The sequence below is a fragment of the Tigriopus californicus genome, chromosome 10 (genome assembly GCF_007210705.1).
Source record: "Tigriopus californicus strain San Diego chromosome 10, Tcal_SD_v2.1, whole genome shotgun sequence".
Lineage (NCBI taxonomy): Eukaryota > Metazoa > Arthropoda > Copepoda > Harpacticoida > Harpacticidae > Tigriopus > Tigriopus californicus.
The window spans coordinates 5603116-5619973 of record NC_081449.1 but is presented as its reverse complement, the minus strand read 5'-3'; the positions used below and the strand labels follow the sequence as shown (position 1 = coordinate 5619973).

Here is a 16858-nt window from a genome sequence, read left to right as displayed (position 1 = left end):
GGAATAAGGTCGACTGCCAATGTTCTTTGGAGCAACACGGATGGTCTGAGGCAGGCCTTCATGGAAACAACTTTGTTGCTCAAAATGTGTGTAACGCACGACACATTTCAATGACAATCTCGTCAGAGTCTTATGAAACCCTCATTCTCTTGTCTTCATTCACATTATCGTCACTTTCACGCAAGATGACGCTTTTCCCGTTTCTATATCCTTTACTTTCTGGTGTAGTACTTGAACAATGCACAAGACGCAACGAGGAACAAAAGGGAAACTTCGGCGAGTGATTAGCCATTCAGGTTGGCCACTTCAGAAGTGGATAGACAAAGGGCCGGTTTTAGAATTCCTTCCCTCGTAGGAAAAGTACGGCCTGATATTGAACAAATCAATCAGAAAGAAACGCGATTCCAGATCCCATTTATTGTGACTTGTCGACAGTCTAGACAGGTACTCAGGATCCTGTGGTTGTTCCCAAAGCCTTTGGACCCTGTCTCCCTTCACTTGTAGCTCTGTCAAGGTCCAAAGCAATCGACCTTTTGAGAGAGGGTACGAGTACATACTGTACTATCCACAACACAGACTTCAGACAGATCCAATTGTCGAGCTTGTCTCGATTGATCCAGGAGAGAGAGAACCAACCGCATTGGAAATACAAACTAAGGCTCATTTTCTCCGGCCAGTTGTGCAAGTAATGGAACGGAAACATTCAAATTGGTAAACAGTTGTTTTGAAAGACATTACCTGTCGTTCTACCTATTCCCAATTCCCACGCACCCCCTTATCCAAGCAACGAAGCATGATGCTTCTTTTCACCTCACCAGATGAACTTGGACGACGAGGATTGGGATGGACCAGAGGAGGTGAATGGTGATCATCACCATCAACTTCATGGGGAGGCGAGGGAAGGCGAGGGCGAATGGAAAGGTTGAAATGTTTGAATTCCAATCCTTGGAAGTGACTCGTAAGAAAAGGTGGTTTTCTGCCAAATCATCTTCAGACCTGTATGTACTCACCCTGGATTAAACTTCTGCGAAAGTATTTGAACGAAGCCATCTCGTATTTGGTGGCAATCTTGTCAAATTTCCCCCCACTTTCAACTTGGTGTTTGAGGAAAAGATCGGCTTTGATAAATGGATTTCCCTGGTTTGTTTGAATGAAGCAGAAAGAAGGAAACATAGCGAGGAAAATGTCCTACTGACAGGGTTTTTTTTTTCAATAGACCACAAGTAGCCACAATGGCTTTTGGGTTTTCTCACAATATAATTCTGTCGAGATTAAGTTGTTATCATGATGTATTTCCTCAAATCTCTTGATCTCTCTCAACCAAGGAAGGTGTGCTCCACTTTCTAAATAATTCATTACCGCCTCGGAACTCGTTCCATTTTGGCCTTAGGTTCACTCACTCACGGTGATCTCCAGGGTGGATGTTGAACACTGGTAGTAGTTTGGCAGTGTTCACGATCTCTTGACACCTTTTGTGTGTTTCAAACAATGAAGATTCAGAGAGCACCAGCCGAACTGGGAATGAACACAAGAAAACTTTTTTCTCTTCTCCAAAGCAACCAAGGCTGTGTCTTTTATGAAGAAAGCAAATGACTCACCATTATGGTTTCAAGAAGGGAAACGAAACTTTCTTCAATGGCCATTCTTGTTCATAGTTCTCGAAAAAGGGAATAAAAGTTTCAGCCTTTGAAAAAAAAAGCTAATGGTGGTAGAGGCCACGATGAGGGCGATAAACGAGCCTTTGTCGAGTAGTTTGTATCAAGTGGGACTTAATGAACGACGACGATCCCCGATCACTGATCCTGCCATTCAACTCTTTGATTTTCTTTCCAGATACCCGCGTGATACAAGTTTATGCCGAGGACAAGGACAACAATACGGTCACGTACTCGATCGTGTCCCAACACAAGAAGTTCACCATCGACCCCAAAGATGGGTGGCTTTCAACCAGCGACGTAAGTTTCCATAGTTTCCATGTACTCGTGCCACGATTCCATCATTAGACCATCCGCTATAGGACATTCTCGCATTTCTTGTGGCCCATTTGTGGCTTTGATACACTTGAAATTGTAGGCAGATCGAGTCAAGAGGCATTCCGCAAGTTCTTTATTTTCTGCTCTTTATGTGGATCTGTTGACTTCTCCAGTTTTATGGTCGTTACATTTTGAGGCTGTGCCGCTTGCGAAATGTGAATCACAGACAATGGCTCGGTTAAACCGACTACTGCGCGGTCTACCACTGGTTTTAAGCCCTTCACTTGATGCCGATGCTTGGCTGGAGACATCAAAAAAACCACCGAGTTCTCTCTACCCCAAAAACTGTTTTGCAAAACCATAAAAATCTGCATTTATTTTCCAAGAATTGTGGAGTAGGTCTAAACTATGTCTACTCGCTCTATTTTACTTTCATAAATTTGAATATTTCATGAGTTCTAATCGAGAGAGAGAGAGAGAGAGAGTTGGAACGGCCTTCAGAGGAACACAGTTCATACCTGTCTTAATTACTAATTCATGGTAAATTACTGGCTGTTCGAATTGCAGACTCCTGATCCCGCCCTATCAACATGTTTTTTTTGTACTTTTACATTCAATCATATTCACGAAATGTCATTTTTCTAATTTGGAAAACATTCAAGTTTACCAGAACTGAAAGGCTCATCCGCCTGTGATAAAATCATCACTTTCCACTGAAGGTAGTGACTCCACCGTTCACCACTCCCTTGGACGGAGATTTGAATTTAAAGCGGGTTTCCTGGCCGATGATGATGATGGGGATCCTCCTCTCTTCGTGGTCGTTGTCGTCGTCGTCCTCATCATCTTTTTTTTCGTGGTAGTGGTAGTCCATCAATTCCAAGTGGATGTTTGGAGTTCGTGATCGTTGATGGACACGGCTCAAAAGAAAACTCTAGAGTAATAATAAGTATGAAATGAACCTCCAGGGAGGAAGAAAACCGCTTGGCCAGGAGAATAGAGAGAGAGTGCGAGGAATACCTCTCCAAATTAAACTTCTCGTGTTTTCAATTAACTTGACAGAACAGAGATCAAGTCCGAAGAATAGAATAGAAACCTAAAGTAGATGAGACGAAGAACACAAGAGATCTACAACGCTAATTTAAATAAAAAAAAGGCCTCATGTATCTTTTGCAAACCTGCCAGGAGCATTTAAACGAGCATTCAAACATCATCCAAAGTCTCATTTTTTTGGTCAGGTGACTGGTAAAACATTGAGCGTAGAATTCTCAACGCCCTCCAAGACAGTTGAACTTTAAAGGCATGCAATTTTTGTTGATAAAACTAGAAACGAGGATGAAGCGAGAAGGCCAATATTTTGGAGAAAAGCTTGATTGGTAGAGAGCGGGCCACAGCCCAAGCTCTTTTTTTTTTTCAAGTTTGGTGTTGTTTCGTGCACTTAATTTTATAAACCATTTTCCAGCGGCTGGTGCCTAAGCATTAGAAAACTCATCCAAGAGAAACGCCAACTTCAAGAGTAAAACCTGAACTTCCTCTATTATTGACCAGACCAGGAAGTAACGTGACGGGCTCCTCTTGACAAAGGCACAAGTAGAATAGTCAAAGATAAAAGAAATCCTGATTATGAAGTCCTCTAATAGCAACGATCCAGCTACCTTCTTGCGTGTCCTGTGTCATTAGATGTGCTCGAAGTAATTCAGTCAGTGGCACTCTTACACGGAGACGTTCTTGTGTGTGTGTGTGAATGTAAGAAAGTATTCGTCGAAAAATGTGAAAAAGCTTTCAGGGGCCCTAACCGCCCATCCAAAGGATACAATGCGATTGGTCGATAACTCTGAGGTCCAACCTGAAGAGCCTTTTCTTATGGTTATGATAGGTTTTTGCCAACTCGAATAATAGGCAAGCTTAATCATGCCAACAAACTCCAATTAATGTTAAAAAACAAAAGCGTCTTTTTGTTTTTGAAGTATATGAGCAGGTATGCGAAGGTCGTGCCAAGGATGTCTTGATTCAATACGAAGTGGTCGTAATTAATGATCTGTCGCTTGCATGCATAAGCCACCTCTTCAAACGAGGCAGGTTGTCAATAATAATTTCTATTTTGAAGAGAGGCGTGCGAAAAGGTCAACCGTAAACGTTTCGACAACGAACCATCTCTTCATTTGAACTTGAGCATGGGTGAGGTGAAACCAGTTCAGATCACGACGTTGGCACCTCATCGAGCACTAACTCGGCTTGAAATGGCTTATTTAGAGAATCCAACCCACGAACCCTCCGATCTACTTGGGGTATAAAAATGGTTCCTCGGACAAGTTCAGCTTAATTGAGGGCGGGAAGAAACAAAAACCAAAGAGGACGAAAGCAGCTGTGTCTTAATCAAACATTCCGCTTGTTTTTGTGACGCTCCATCCAATTTGGTAAAAGCAACAAGAGACACCTTGAAACAAGTTATTCTTAGTCCAGAGGACAAGGAACATACTGAGCACAATCAAAACGATTGGAGCAAAAAAAAAAGCAAAACAGTGAACTAAATAGGGCTTCTTCGAACAAGAAAACAGACGGGCTGAGATTCTTCAGAACAGATGGGCCATCATCCATCGTCAGGTTTATTCAATTATCACGATCAAGAATGTGGAACAAGTGACGTCGTGGTTTCGAATTTTTCCTTTTTGTGGGTGTTCTAAGAATATCCAACTCGAATGCTTTTTCTCACTCGGCCTTACATTGTTATGATTATCATCGTACTTTGACACACCAAAAAGTCATCCTTCTCCCGCAAGCCCTTCCAAAGTCTGTACAAATCCACTTCTTACCAACCTTTTTTCGGTCACAGGGGGCAAAATTTAGCACCACACATTATTATGAAGTGAACATTTGCTCCCGGTTCTTGCCTTGAATGGATTGGATTCCGCAGGTTGAGACAAAAAGGCATTCAAATTGAGGGTGCGGCACTTTGATACCCTCACACCACATCCAACAGGACGACCTTCTGGCCGGAAATGAAGTGCCCTGTACCGTTTATTGAACAATGCACAGTCCTCATATTCAAGAGGTGCACATGTTGAAATGTCCTGAAGTCGTAAAATAAGTTGCTCAGGACTGACGGACGGACGGAATTTTGACACTCTGAGATCATGGAAAAAAGGGAGAGAGAGAGAGAGAGACACTTACAAGGGATTATGTAGAACAACGGACGTCCTTGAACAATGCCACTACCAACATCATTGTTGTCGTGATTACATCTTGTTTTCATTCATCCTTTGACATGAGGAAGTGCATGTAGTACTGAGAAAATTGTGTATTTGGATGCTTCTAACCATACTGAAGTTCTTCTTCGACTCGGTCATGAGTAAAAGTTGAGCAATTATGGTTGGCCGTACGTTGATGGCATTTTATAACAGGATAGTACAGGAAAAGTATGTGGGCTCATTAGACTTTTGAAAAATGCTTGCAGTAATGACAGAGGTGATCATTTACATAAATTGCTTCCCACACCTATCCCTAGTCATCAATTACCCTTCGCATAGCATTAGATCGTCATACAGTCACCCAAACTCTGTCTCATTTGATATGCATGGGCTCTTTTACTTCAATGGAGAAAAAAAGTGGAACACCCCCTGGTTGGTCCAAGAAAGGAACGATTGGCAACTAACACTCAGCTTAACATGAACATTGTTCTAAAGGTCGGGATGGTTTGTGTTATACTTGTAGATTCTTTGATTCTTTTGAAGAATTTGAAAAGGATAACTCCAAATAAAGGTGTAAAATCAAGTCCATTTGAAAACTTAATATTTATTACTTTGCTGTAGCCAAGGAGTATTTAAAGAGTCAGTTTGAATGGTTCACTGTGTAATGTGGGATTGAAAAGTAAACAGCCATTGTTCGGGTCTTCTTAGAATGCACGGAGAAATTTCTCGTCCACGCTTTCTGTTGGTGTTGTGGCAACGCCAACAATGTGGTTGGTCTGTCATATCTAACTGAACAGAGGGCCTTCATTGATGACGAGAAAATGCCCGCGAGTCAAAGAAGGCAATCTTCCGTAGCTTTTTTCAATCTCGATCGTGGGAAGACGACGAAGTGCCCGACTTGTTTTTCCCCCCTTCCTCCGGAGGAGAATGGCGGATTATCACTTCCATGCACAAAGTGGATTCAAATTGGTCAGAGATTTTTCCCTCTCCACGGTCATCTTACCATTGTTCCGTCAAATTGGAGGCCTTTTTGTTTGGCAAATGTATTTTCTTACGGAGAAACGAGGCCGACTTAGCAAGAGGGAATCGGGTTGCAATTTGGCGAAGGCCGTTTTTTACTGGATTAGCGCGTGTGAAAACAGTTTCTGAGGAGAAAATGAGCCCAAGAAGATTAGTGGAGTGTCAATTACTGAAACTTCAGCCCATACCGAGGATCTCGTCAGGCCATCTTAATTTGGAGGAGGGCCTAGAGGGACACCTTAAACAACGCCATTTGACACAATTTGCCCGAGAATGTTGCTGGAGTTAAGTTTAATTTGGACGGATTTATGGTTGGAAGTTCTCACACCCTGTTGTAGATATTTAGCCTGGATACTTGATGAAAACATTAATGGCGCAGTTTTGATCTCTCCCCTCTCTCTCGCTCTCTCTCGCTCTCTGCCTGATTTTCTGTCTCTCTCAATCTCCTCGCGTCACTTTCAGGAGTGACTTCCCGTCCATGAGAACTCGCTCTCATCTTGATGCCTCGACACCAAATATTTGCCCCCCTCCGTGTCCGATCGTACATTCCGTAGACATGGTTTGCCAGATAAAAGAGATTTCCAAAACCATCTTTCCACTCCACTCTCTCTCTCTTTATGCGTAGATATGTTTACGAGTAATAGCCAAATCTACCCTTGCACCAAACCATCCATCTAGCTTGTCATAAAATTGCTTTCACTGTTCCAATTTCGAGCAGAGCGACGATGGGATGTCGAATAAGTTGGAGAGCAATTAAATAGCTTGTCAGAGCATTCTCGATCCGCAATTATGGTGGTGAAAACATAGTTGGGACCATTTTGAGTTATTGCCTGACCATCATTATTTTGTCAGCCATTCTTGAGTGCTTATAATGAGTTTTAGTACTCGAGATTCTTCGTAACGGGACGGTCGAATTCATCCAATCCCACCCAAGATTGTTCCGCTCACCTCGAAGGGATTGTTTGGCATTCTAAGCTGATTTCCGAAGCGTCTTACGCTTTAAAAAGACGTTTCCTTCCCTCAGCAACGCCCTCATTTCATTCAGCTCTGCCTTATTTTCGGTCTGTCTGTCTGTCTACCTATCTACCAACCGACCTACGTACTTCAAGAAGTCGTCTTTCACTCCATTCAGAAACCGGCCAAATTTCTCCTTCAGCTCGTTTTTTCCTCTTCTTCCAATCCTGGTGGTTCCATTCGACTTCAAGCCAGAATCATTAGAATGATGATGGCGATTAGAATAATCCCCTCTCTTGTACAAACAACTTATTCTAAATTACGATTGACGTACCAGGTTATCATGCACCGGTTGGCTTCTTCTATCTGTTCCTCCGGGATCCATTCGTTTCGACATCCTCGACATCGAGCTTTCAGTCAGGGTGGATATGCTGGTTGATGCACAAAAGCATAGCAGAGACCCGCCCCAGTCTCGCCTTAGTAACCTCTTTGAGTAGCATCTGGAACGCTGAGTTCAGTCCAATCTGAATATTCACAGTCCACAAGATGATCTCTCATCTCGGTAGACACCAACCCGACCAGTGGATGTGCCCAAGTGTGTATTTTATGCTCTGGCCCCATTTATTTGAATGCCGTCTCATATCCCACCATCACCACCCTAAGCATTATCATCATCATCATCAACAATAACCCGTCCAATGGAGGCTCTGATTGTCTGGTACCCTACTACATACAGTGTGCGTACGTAGATAGCTAGTAGAGCTGTTCAGTGCTCGACCGATATCATTGCGACTGTGGAGGGAGGCATCGGAGTCGGTCGAAGACAGCCTGTTGCGTTTGATCTGTTTGAGATAGGATTAAACTGGGCAATGAAGGGGATGGTAAGAGGCAGATATCCGAACCATCTCCATCCCCACCGAGATCTCTCGTTCGGACTTCGTTCAAAATGACTTCTGCCCAAATCGAGTCTGATCATCGCTCGAGATATCTCTTCAAAGAGCGAGGGAGAAACTTGGTCACCGAGCGATGCTTCTTCCGTGTCCCCTGATGAAAAATCACACTTGGCTGACCTTTTGGCCTATTTTAAGATTCTTCCAACAACTTGGAACAAGCCGGCTTGTACGCGCATGGGGATTTGAATTCCCCTCCATTGAAGTATCCGAGCAAACTCGGCTCTAATCCCGGCTCATTTCTAAAGAGTTGACAAATATCCCCGACGAAGGGAAAAAGCCTCTTAGAGGGGTGAGTGAACCACCATGAATCGGCAAATTGTTTCGTGTGACTCTGAAATCGCCCTTGAATGCGTGACCAAAGGGATTGTCAGAGCGAGTTTCTTTGAGTAAAGCACTCTATCCGATCATTCCAGTCCAAGTCAGAGGGCTGCAAGAGTTAGTGAAGAAACCCCCCATTACTGTGTTGGGTTAATGAATACGCTCTGTCTCAGAGATTTGAGCATGATTAAGCAATAATCTGAATGTATTATGGTTGAATGGCTCTAGCGATGGCACCATAGATATGAAGCGCTTTACCGTCTTTGACCGAGTCGCCATCAAGTGTCTTTGTGTGCACTCAAACTCCTCCCAGGGATGAATGTCCTTCTCACATTTGCTCGCCCTCCCAATGTTCGAAATCCGAATGCGATAAATTCCGACCTCAAAGAGTGTTTGAGGAACGTTCCCTGAATTCTCCACGCAAATCAGATCGTGGATTGAATTTCAACTACACTTCTATCCTGCTAATGTTACCGAGAGGGTCTTACGCTAAAAGTAGCCAGGCACTCACTGGTGGTGATCTAGGTCAGCTTGTTTCCTTGAAATCCCCTTGGCCACGATTTTGCTTTTGCTACATTGCTGTAATAACAAAAGGCGAATACGTCACGATTCTTTTCCCTCGCCATTGATCATTGACGAAACCTCTTTCCTTTGCCGTGCTAGCTCGCACTTTAGCTATTAGCTATAACTCTGAAAAGCATAATGATGATACACAACAATCCACTGCCTTTGTCAGTGGAGCTGTAAGTGCTGCAAATGCATCCGAGCCAAGGACAATCCATCGGTTGAATATGGTCCCCTGTCGTCGTGCTCTTAAACTTGTAATAACCCCTTGCGGGTAATTACGATGACGGAGGTTCTTCATCCCCTTTATTCTCATGAGATCTAATTTAGAGGATGTTCTCTACCTCCTCACGGAGTTTCGAGTTTCGATCACTCTCGTAGAAAGTGTTATTATATTCAACATTGGGTCTGGATTTGCTCGTCCCGGGATGGATCTGTGGTTGCTGAATCATCTTGGACTATGTTCTTTGTGATGCAAGTCTTTCGTTCCAACTTCCCAACACCTTCCATCCATGTCTTCCTCGAGTTGTCGTGTCACTCGCTCGATCTTGGAAGTGGCTGCCATTGGCACCATTGAGTGCCAAGGTGTGGAGGGGTGGATGGAAGTATATAATCCAGGGCTTCTTCGGCTTCTTCGGTTTCTTCACCTACCCATTTCTACCATCATTACCCATAGGCAAGCAGCCCAAACTGGAGCCGGGCCGGTTTGGCCACATGAGGACGAAGAGAAGCTCTCCAGGTGAAGCGTCTGTCTGAATCGGCTTGGAGTAATCTGGTTTCCTGGGAGAGTGAAGACGACCATTCTGGTTTTTATTTGGAGCCCAGAGATGAAGATCAAAGCTTGGGGAGTTGAACCAAGCTGTTGCTCAAGAATGTCACCTATGTATTCGTTCGGTTTGGTTGGAAGCTGTTTGATGATATCAGAGGGGGTTGGGGGGGGGGTTCTTTCTTTCATGAACGAACTACATGATTCATGGTTGAGAGTGAAGAGCGGGTTCTTTGAAAAACGCTCACTTCAGATGAAATTGAGCAAAAAACGTACCCCTTGCTGCATAAAGTAAGGGTACACATGTATTGAGAAGCCATCAAATTTCCTAATTTCATGGCTTCCGGTTTCCTACAGCTTTCATCCGGACTCAAGAATTCACGAGTAACCTGTCATATATGAGCGAGAAAAACCTGCAACCTCCAAGGACAATTTGCAATCTGAACATACTCATTTGCTTTCAGCAATGAGTTAGCAAGAGGAGGATCCAGTCAGTTTGATTAGCAAAATACTGGTCGTCGGAATTGACCCAAATGTTTTATTTTTCAATACCACCCACTGGTTTCAGGGTTATTTTCGGCGTTGTTGCCCAATTAGTGCGAAGTTGGCCGGATTTGGAGTGATTTGTCATTGCTGGCTCTAATTGGATGGCCAATTCTTCATTGGCCATACTAGTCGAAAGAAATTCACGTGCTTCACTCACTTTGATCGTACTCGTACTACAAAAATCAATAGCTTAATAGCCTAAAAGGCAGCCGGAGAACGATCCCAGGAAGCTCAAATTAGGCCTTGTTCCGAGATTGGTCGGACCTCAAACCACGACCTAATAGATCCTAATAAGCTTCATCTTGGGTTCAAGTTTGAAATTTGAAAATCGTGGCCAAGCCGTATTCGACGCTCGCTCAAGTCAAATTCGTAAATGAAGAGCCAATGATGATGTATCGAGAGGGACCGAAATTCAAGCCGCCACCATTGTTCGATCACTGTTCGTCTTCTTGAAGAGACGCAGTCAAATTTACTTTGGCCAGATTCGCGTTGAAAGAGACGAAGGAGGTCGGCGGTCATTTGCTTGAAATGAGAGTGGTTGAAAATGGCTTCAATTTGTTTGATTGTCGTCCCCGAGGCTCATTTGAAAGGCTTGTGGACTGACTGAGTGGCTAGATTGGTGCGGACGAATGTAGCTGTAAGCTGTACAGGTTATCATGATGGAATCTCATGACCAAAGGTTCTTCTTTTTTTTTCGTTCGTTTTAATTTTCAAAGGAGAGAAATATTCAAGAAATAAATCTTGTCAAGATGAAAGAACTCTGAATAATGAGGCCTGGCTGACTCCATTGACGGAAGTACCGAATAGACAGACAAGGAAACCCTCTCTTGTGGTGGCCCTAGCTGAGAACATGCACTCTATTCATGTCGATTGACTTTGGATACTTCAAAACCTTAGTGGATGGATCTAACCACCTCTGCTGCTGATGATGATGATAATGACAATAATGATCTTCCATTCATTGTGTTTTTTGTCCTTTCTTTCAGATCTTCAATCGTGATGAGCCTGACCGAGAGAAATTGGTTCATGTGACGGTCAAAGCCACGGATAATGGCCGACCGCAATTGGAGGATATTTGCACATTGGCTGTGAAAATTAAGGACAAGAATGACAACTCGCCGGTCTTTGACCGAGCTTCCTATGACGTCCCGATTGCTCAGGTATTAAATTTTGCTGAAGTAAAACGACAGAGAGAGAGTCTTGGAAAACACATTTCTGATCCGGATTGACTTGGGATTTTTCAGGACACTTACACAGGCACTCAAGTCATGCGGATCTCGGCCACGGATGTGGACGAAGGCGATAATCAGAAGATCACGTACACACTCGATCCCGTCCGAATTGCTGGTGACATCGATTACTTCAAACTGAACAAACTCACCGGAGTGGTGACTTTGGTCAATAAGCTAGACAAGCCCGTGGGTTATGTGTTCCAGTTCAAGGCCACGGCCACCGACGCCGGCTCCCCTCCCGAGAATGCCACCATTGATGTCACGATCGAGGTCAAGGAGTCCTCGAATAAACCACCCACGTTTGTCGACGGTCCCGGGCCATCCATCACCTTAACCGAGACGTACAACGATTTTTCCAAACCCATTGCGACATACGAGGCCCGTTCCAATATCCCCGAGGATGGAACGGTGTTCTTCCAGTTGGTCCGCGGTCGCACCGAGCAGACCAATAAGGACGACACTTTCCGTGCTTTGGCTAGTCAAAGTGAACCCACGGCTGTGCATATCTATCTAGCCAAGCCGTTGGAGTACGAGAAAGTTTCCGAGTACACGCTGACCTTGCAAGTGCGAAACAGTCCGGATCTGGTGGCCGAGGCCTTGCTTACGGTACAAGTGAAAGATGAGAACAATCAAGCGCCCGTGTTCACCAACGTTGAATCGGGAAAAGTGCTGGAAAACGATGCGGCCGGCACCATTGCCATGCAAGTATCGGCCGTGGATAACGATGGGACCTATCCAAATAATGCCGTCACCTACCACATCTCGCCCAGAAATCCACCTGATATTCGAGACAAGTTCTCGATTGACCCAAAGACCGGGATCGTAACCACGAATCAGGAATTTGATCGCGAAGAACAGAGCGTGTACGCCTTGACCATCGATGCCCAAGATGGAGCGTCCTCCGCGCTGCTCCAAAATGGTCAACCCAATGTGACGCCTCAGAAGTTTCGTATTGCGATCGCGGACAAGAACGATAACCCTCCTTACTTCCCACAGAAATTGTACAGAGCAGAGATACCCGAAGATCAAGATGTGGGTAGCAAAGTGATTGAAGTGCGGGCCTCGGACAAGGACGAAGAGGCTTCGGTTACGGCCTATCAGGTGGTGAATGGCAGTGTAGGCAATGTGTTCACGATTGAAGAACAGACCGGGTTCATTCGGGTAGCCAAGCCTCTGGATTATGAGATGATCAAAAAGTATTACCTGACCATCGGGGCCTATGATGGCGAGTACTCCAGTGAAACCAGTGTTGAGATTACCATCCTCAATGTGAACGACATGAAGCCGGAGTTCAAGCGAGACAAGTACGAAGTCGAGCTGTTCGAAGAGAACATGCCCAACTATCCGTCGGTAACCGTCTCGGCCACGGACCCGGATATTGACGATCCGACCGTGCCCCAAAACATCACCTACTATCTGGACCCGGACAGTCAGACTTCTCGACATTTCAAAATCAATCCCCAAACCGGCGATATCCAAGTGGTCAAGCCTTTGGATCGAGATATGCCCAATGGCTTCCCGGTGTGGACAATGTACGTCTTTGCCAAGGACGAGAATGGCGGTCCCACTGGGATTGAGAATTACGTGGAGCTCACGGTGAAACTTTCCGACATCAATGACAACGCTCCAATCCTGGACATGCCCGATGGGTTGGTCTGGTACGAGAACAGGGGTCAGGGCGACGTGGGCGTGCTCCGAGCTTCCGACTATGACACTGAGGAAAACGGACCTCCATTCACCTTTTCTCTGGATGGCAATGCCAATCACGATATCAAGCAGTGGTTCGAGGTGAATCAGAACAACAATGGATCCTACGTCTTGAGGGCATTGGTCACTTTCGACCGCGAGAAACAGAAGCAATACGATATCCCCATCAACATATGTGACAACAAGGGCATGTGCGATGTCAGTATCCTACCCTTGATCATTGGTGACGAGAACGACAACCCCATGGAGGCTGGTAGTAGCGAGATCTTCGTGTTCAATTATGAAGGCCTGGCTCCAGATACTGAAATTGGACGGGTCTACGTGAACGACCCCGACGATTGGGATCTGCCGGATAAGAGCTTCAAATTCAAGGACCGTCAACGATGGGACGGTCAATTCGCCTTAGACCGGAACACGGGCATGATCACCATGAGACGCGGGATTCGATTGCAAGGCGAGATCACCACGTTCGAAATCGATTTCGCTGTCGAGGATCCCAAGCACAACCAAGTGGGACGATCGGCCGTGGAAGCGAAGGTCAAAGTGGTCATTCAAAAGATCCCCAAGGAGGCTGTGATCAAGAGTGGTTCCATCCGCATCAAAGGCCCGCCCGAGGATTTCATCCGACCCGATGCCAATGGGTACTCCAAACGGGACAAGTTCACGACTTTGATGAAGCGATACCTGAACGCGACACATTTTGACGTATTCACTGTCCTGCCCGCAGGCAAAAAGGATCAAATGACCGATGTGCGGTTTGCCGCCCACGGCTCGCCTTACTATAAACCTGAGCGGCTCGAAGGCGTGCTAACGAAACGAAAACATGACATGATGAAGTCTATGGGAATCGAGATCCAAATGATCCACATTGACGAATGCATTTACGAAGGCGTCCATTGTGAGGGCGGATCGTGTACAAACCACTTGGATATCTCTCCAGAGCCTGTGTCCATTTTCACCAACACCTCGTCGTTCGTCGGAGTTCAGGCACGGGTAATGCCGCATTGTGGTTGCGCCGTGCCCAGTCCCATTGTGTCGTCCGCATGCGATCCCAACCCGTGTTTGAACAATGGAACGTGTCACTCCGCTTCAAGAAGCAATCAGTACACGTGTGATTGTCCAGCCAATAACCCCGAGTTTTTTGGACCCAATTGCGAACGTCTAGCCGCGTCCTTTAACGGCCAAGGCTGGTCTTGGCATCCGGGACTACCCGCATGCGGCAACTCGCACCTCTCGTTCGTTTTCAACACCCAAATGGATGTGGGCACACTTTTGTACACGGGACCCTCACCCAACAACATTGTGGAAAATGTCGAGGATTTCATGGCCGTAGAGATCAGAAAAGGCCGACCTCGGATGTTGGTCAATTTTGGGAGTGGAACCAAGACACTAGAGCTGGAGCAAAGGGTACGTAGTATGATTTTGTTATTGGATATATGAGATGAGGATTTAGAGTTACTTTTTTTTGACTCTAGGTTGATGACGGCAAGGATCATTTTTTGGTCATTCGATGGACCAATGACACGATCCAAATGGAGCTCGACCAAAAGACGTGTTCCAATGAAGTGAGCCCGGCACGAAATCAGTGCTTCCTTCAAATCACGACCCACGAATGGACCCACCACTATCTCAATACCAACAGTCCCCTTCATGTGGGCGGTGTGTCGTTCGGCGGTGATCGATTCAGTGAGATTTCAAAATCCATTGGAGTCACCAGGTAAGCGAATATTCAAAGCCTTGAGATCGAGGATTTGGTGTGGTCATCGAGTTGTTGTCCATTCTAGAACCGAGATGCCGGACGGCGAAGGATTCGCGGGTTGCATCCGGAACCTGACATTCAATGGAGGTGGACGAAATACTTTGTATGACTTGGGCAGTCCCTCGGATGGGGAGCATTTCACTCCGGGCTGCAACGATGAGTTCGTCCAGGCTGTGGTGGCCATTGGTCTCAACACCAACTTCCTCATTGGGATCCTCGTGTGCCTTTTGGCGATCCTCATCATGGTGATCCTTCTCGCCGTGTATCGACGTCGACGTCACGTTTTTGGGTAAATAATCATTGGAGTCTTGCTTGCTCTCTCTTTCTCTCTTTTGTCGCGATTTCAGTTGTTTTCAAATTTCATTTTTCATTCTCCCTAATAGCGACAAAGACATGGATTGCGATATCCGAGAGAATATCATCAACTACGAGGATGAAGGTGGCGGAGAAGGTGACCAAACTGGCTACGATCTCTCCGTCCTCCGAATGATGTCAGATGGAACACCCGCTCTTCATATGGGTGATCCGAAGAAGATGAGCAATTTCTACAATCAACAAGAGCCCCCACCAGATATCCAAACATTCCTTCAAACTAACAAAGTAAGTTCCCATCATCAAAGTCAGCCGTATCACCTTATCGATCGTATATTCTACTTATTATTCCTTTCTCATTCAGGATCGCATCGATGGGGACCCGGACGCCACACCCTACGACGATCTTCGACATTACGCCTACGAAGGCGATGGTAATTCCAATGGTTCCTTGTCATCCCTGAATTCGGGCACTTCCGACGCGGATCTCGAATTCGATTATCTTCACAATTTCGGGCCCCGCTTCAAGAAGTTGGCCGACATGTACGGCGAGCAGCCCGACTCCGAGGACGAATCCGACTCGGACCCCGAGTTCGACCCGCATGGATATCATCCTCACAATTCGCATCATCCCCACGCATCCCAACATCATTCCCATCATTTGTCCAACGGGATGATGGGCGGTGGGAGCGGCTCTTCCATGCCCCCGCCTCCCAAACACCCCGGGGGAGTGCCATCCGAATCTTGGTGCTAGCGTGCCCATTCTTCAATTCAATTGTGCTGTGTTATTATTACATTATTATCACCACTATCATCGCAACTACAACTTCTGCAAAGCGTCAACGATCTCAACAATCCGTATCTGACGTGCCACAGATTCTCACTTGATCTAGGGCCCGCGCTCAATTCCCTCCGCCTTAAACAGAATACTATTGCTACTGACCTGACAGTCCACTTCAAAGTAAGAACCGAAACGCGGAAACACAGGGAATTCATTCAACCTAATGGACTATCATGCACTATCATGCGTTTTGTGGGTGTGTCCGTGTGTTCAAGTTGATCCAAGCATTCCAATGTCTTTCAACTCCTCGGAAGACAATTCATGTTCCATCTGTCTCTCAGTTTCGCTCGCCTTCTTGTGTCTAGTCAAATCATGACTCGGAAGAACGATCTTCAAAGCGCATATCAAACCCCCGCCCACGTCCCAATTTGATCTGAACCTGATTCCCCATCTTTTGTACCACGAAAAAAAATCTCGTGTTTTGCGATTAATCGAGGATTGCAGGGCGCAATCCTCAAAATCCATCCTGAATCCGACATCTTTTCGAAGAGGACATAACTTCTTCTGAATCGTATTCTGTGTTTAATCCTTTTGTATATCAACAACATCATACGAAATATAACGTGGAAAAATGACCTCGCTCGCTCTTTTGGCCTTGATTCTCCTCCCCACAGAGATTCGATTCTTCTCCAATCCAGACGATCGACTGCAATGTATGTCTTGATCCCTTTCACTAACGCCCAGTCAAATCTGACATGCACTCGCTCTTGAGTCTCAACGTTATTTAC

The 16858-nt window shown here is 45.6% G+C and overlaps 1 protein-coding gene across 1 annotated transcript in view; it reads left to right on the top strand.

Annotated features, from left to right (window-relative positions):
• Window positions 1-16705, top strand: part of LOC131889554 (DE-cadherin-like) — a 47035-nt gene extending 30330 nt beyond the window's left edge. The window contains exons 2-8 of the mRNA XM_059238682.1: window positions 1834-1955; window positions 11266-11439; window positions 11524-14625; window positions 14694-14935; window positions 15003-15266; window positions 15361-15577; window positions 15654-16705. Coding sequence (XP_059094665.1) covers window positions 1834-1955; window positions 11266-11439; window positions 11524-14625; window positions 14694-14935; window positions 15003-15266; window positions 15361-15577; window positions 15654-16043 — 4511 coding nt within the window. The 3' untranslated portion in view covers window positions 16044-16705. The remainder of the gene's footprint in view (window positions 1-1833; window positions 1956-11265; window positions 11440-11523; window positions 14626-14693; window positions 14936-15002; window positions 15267-15360; window positions 15578-15653) is intronic.
• The last annotated feature ends 153 nt before the right edge of the window (window positions 16706-16858 follow it).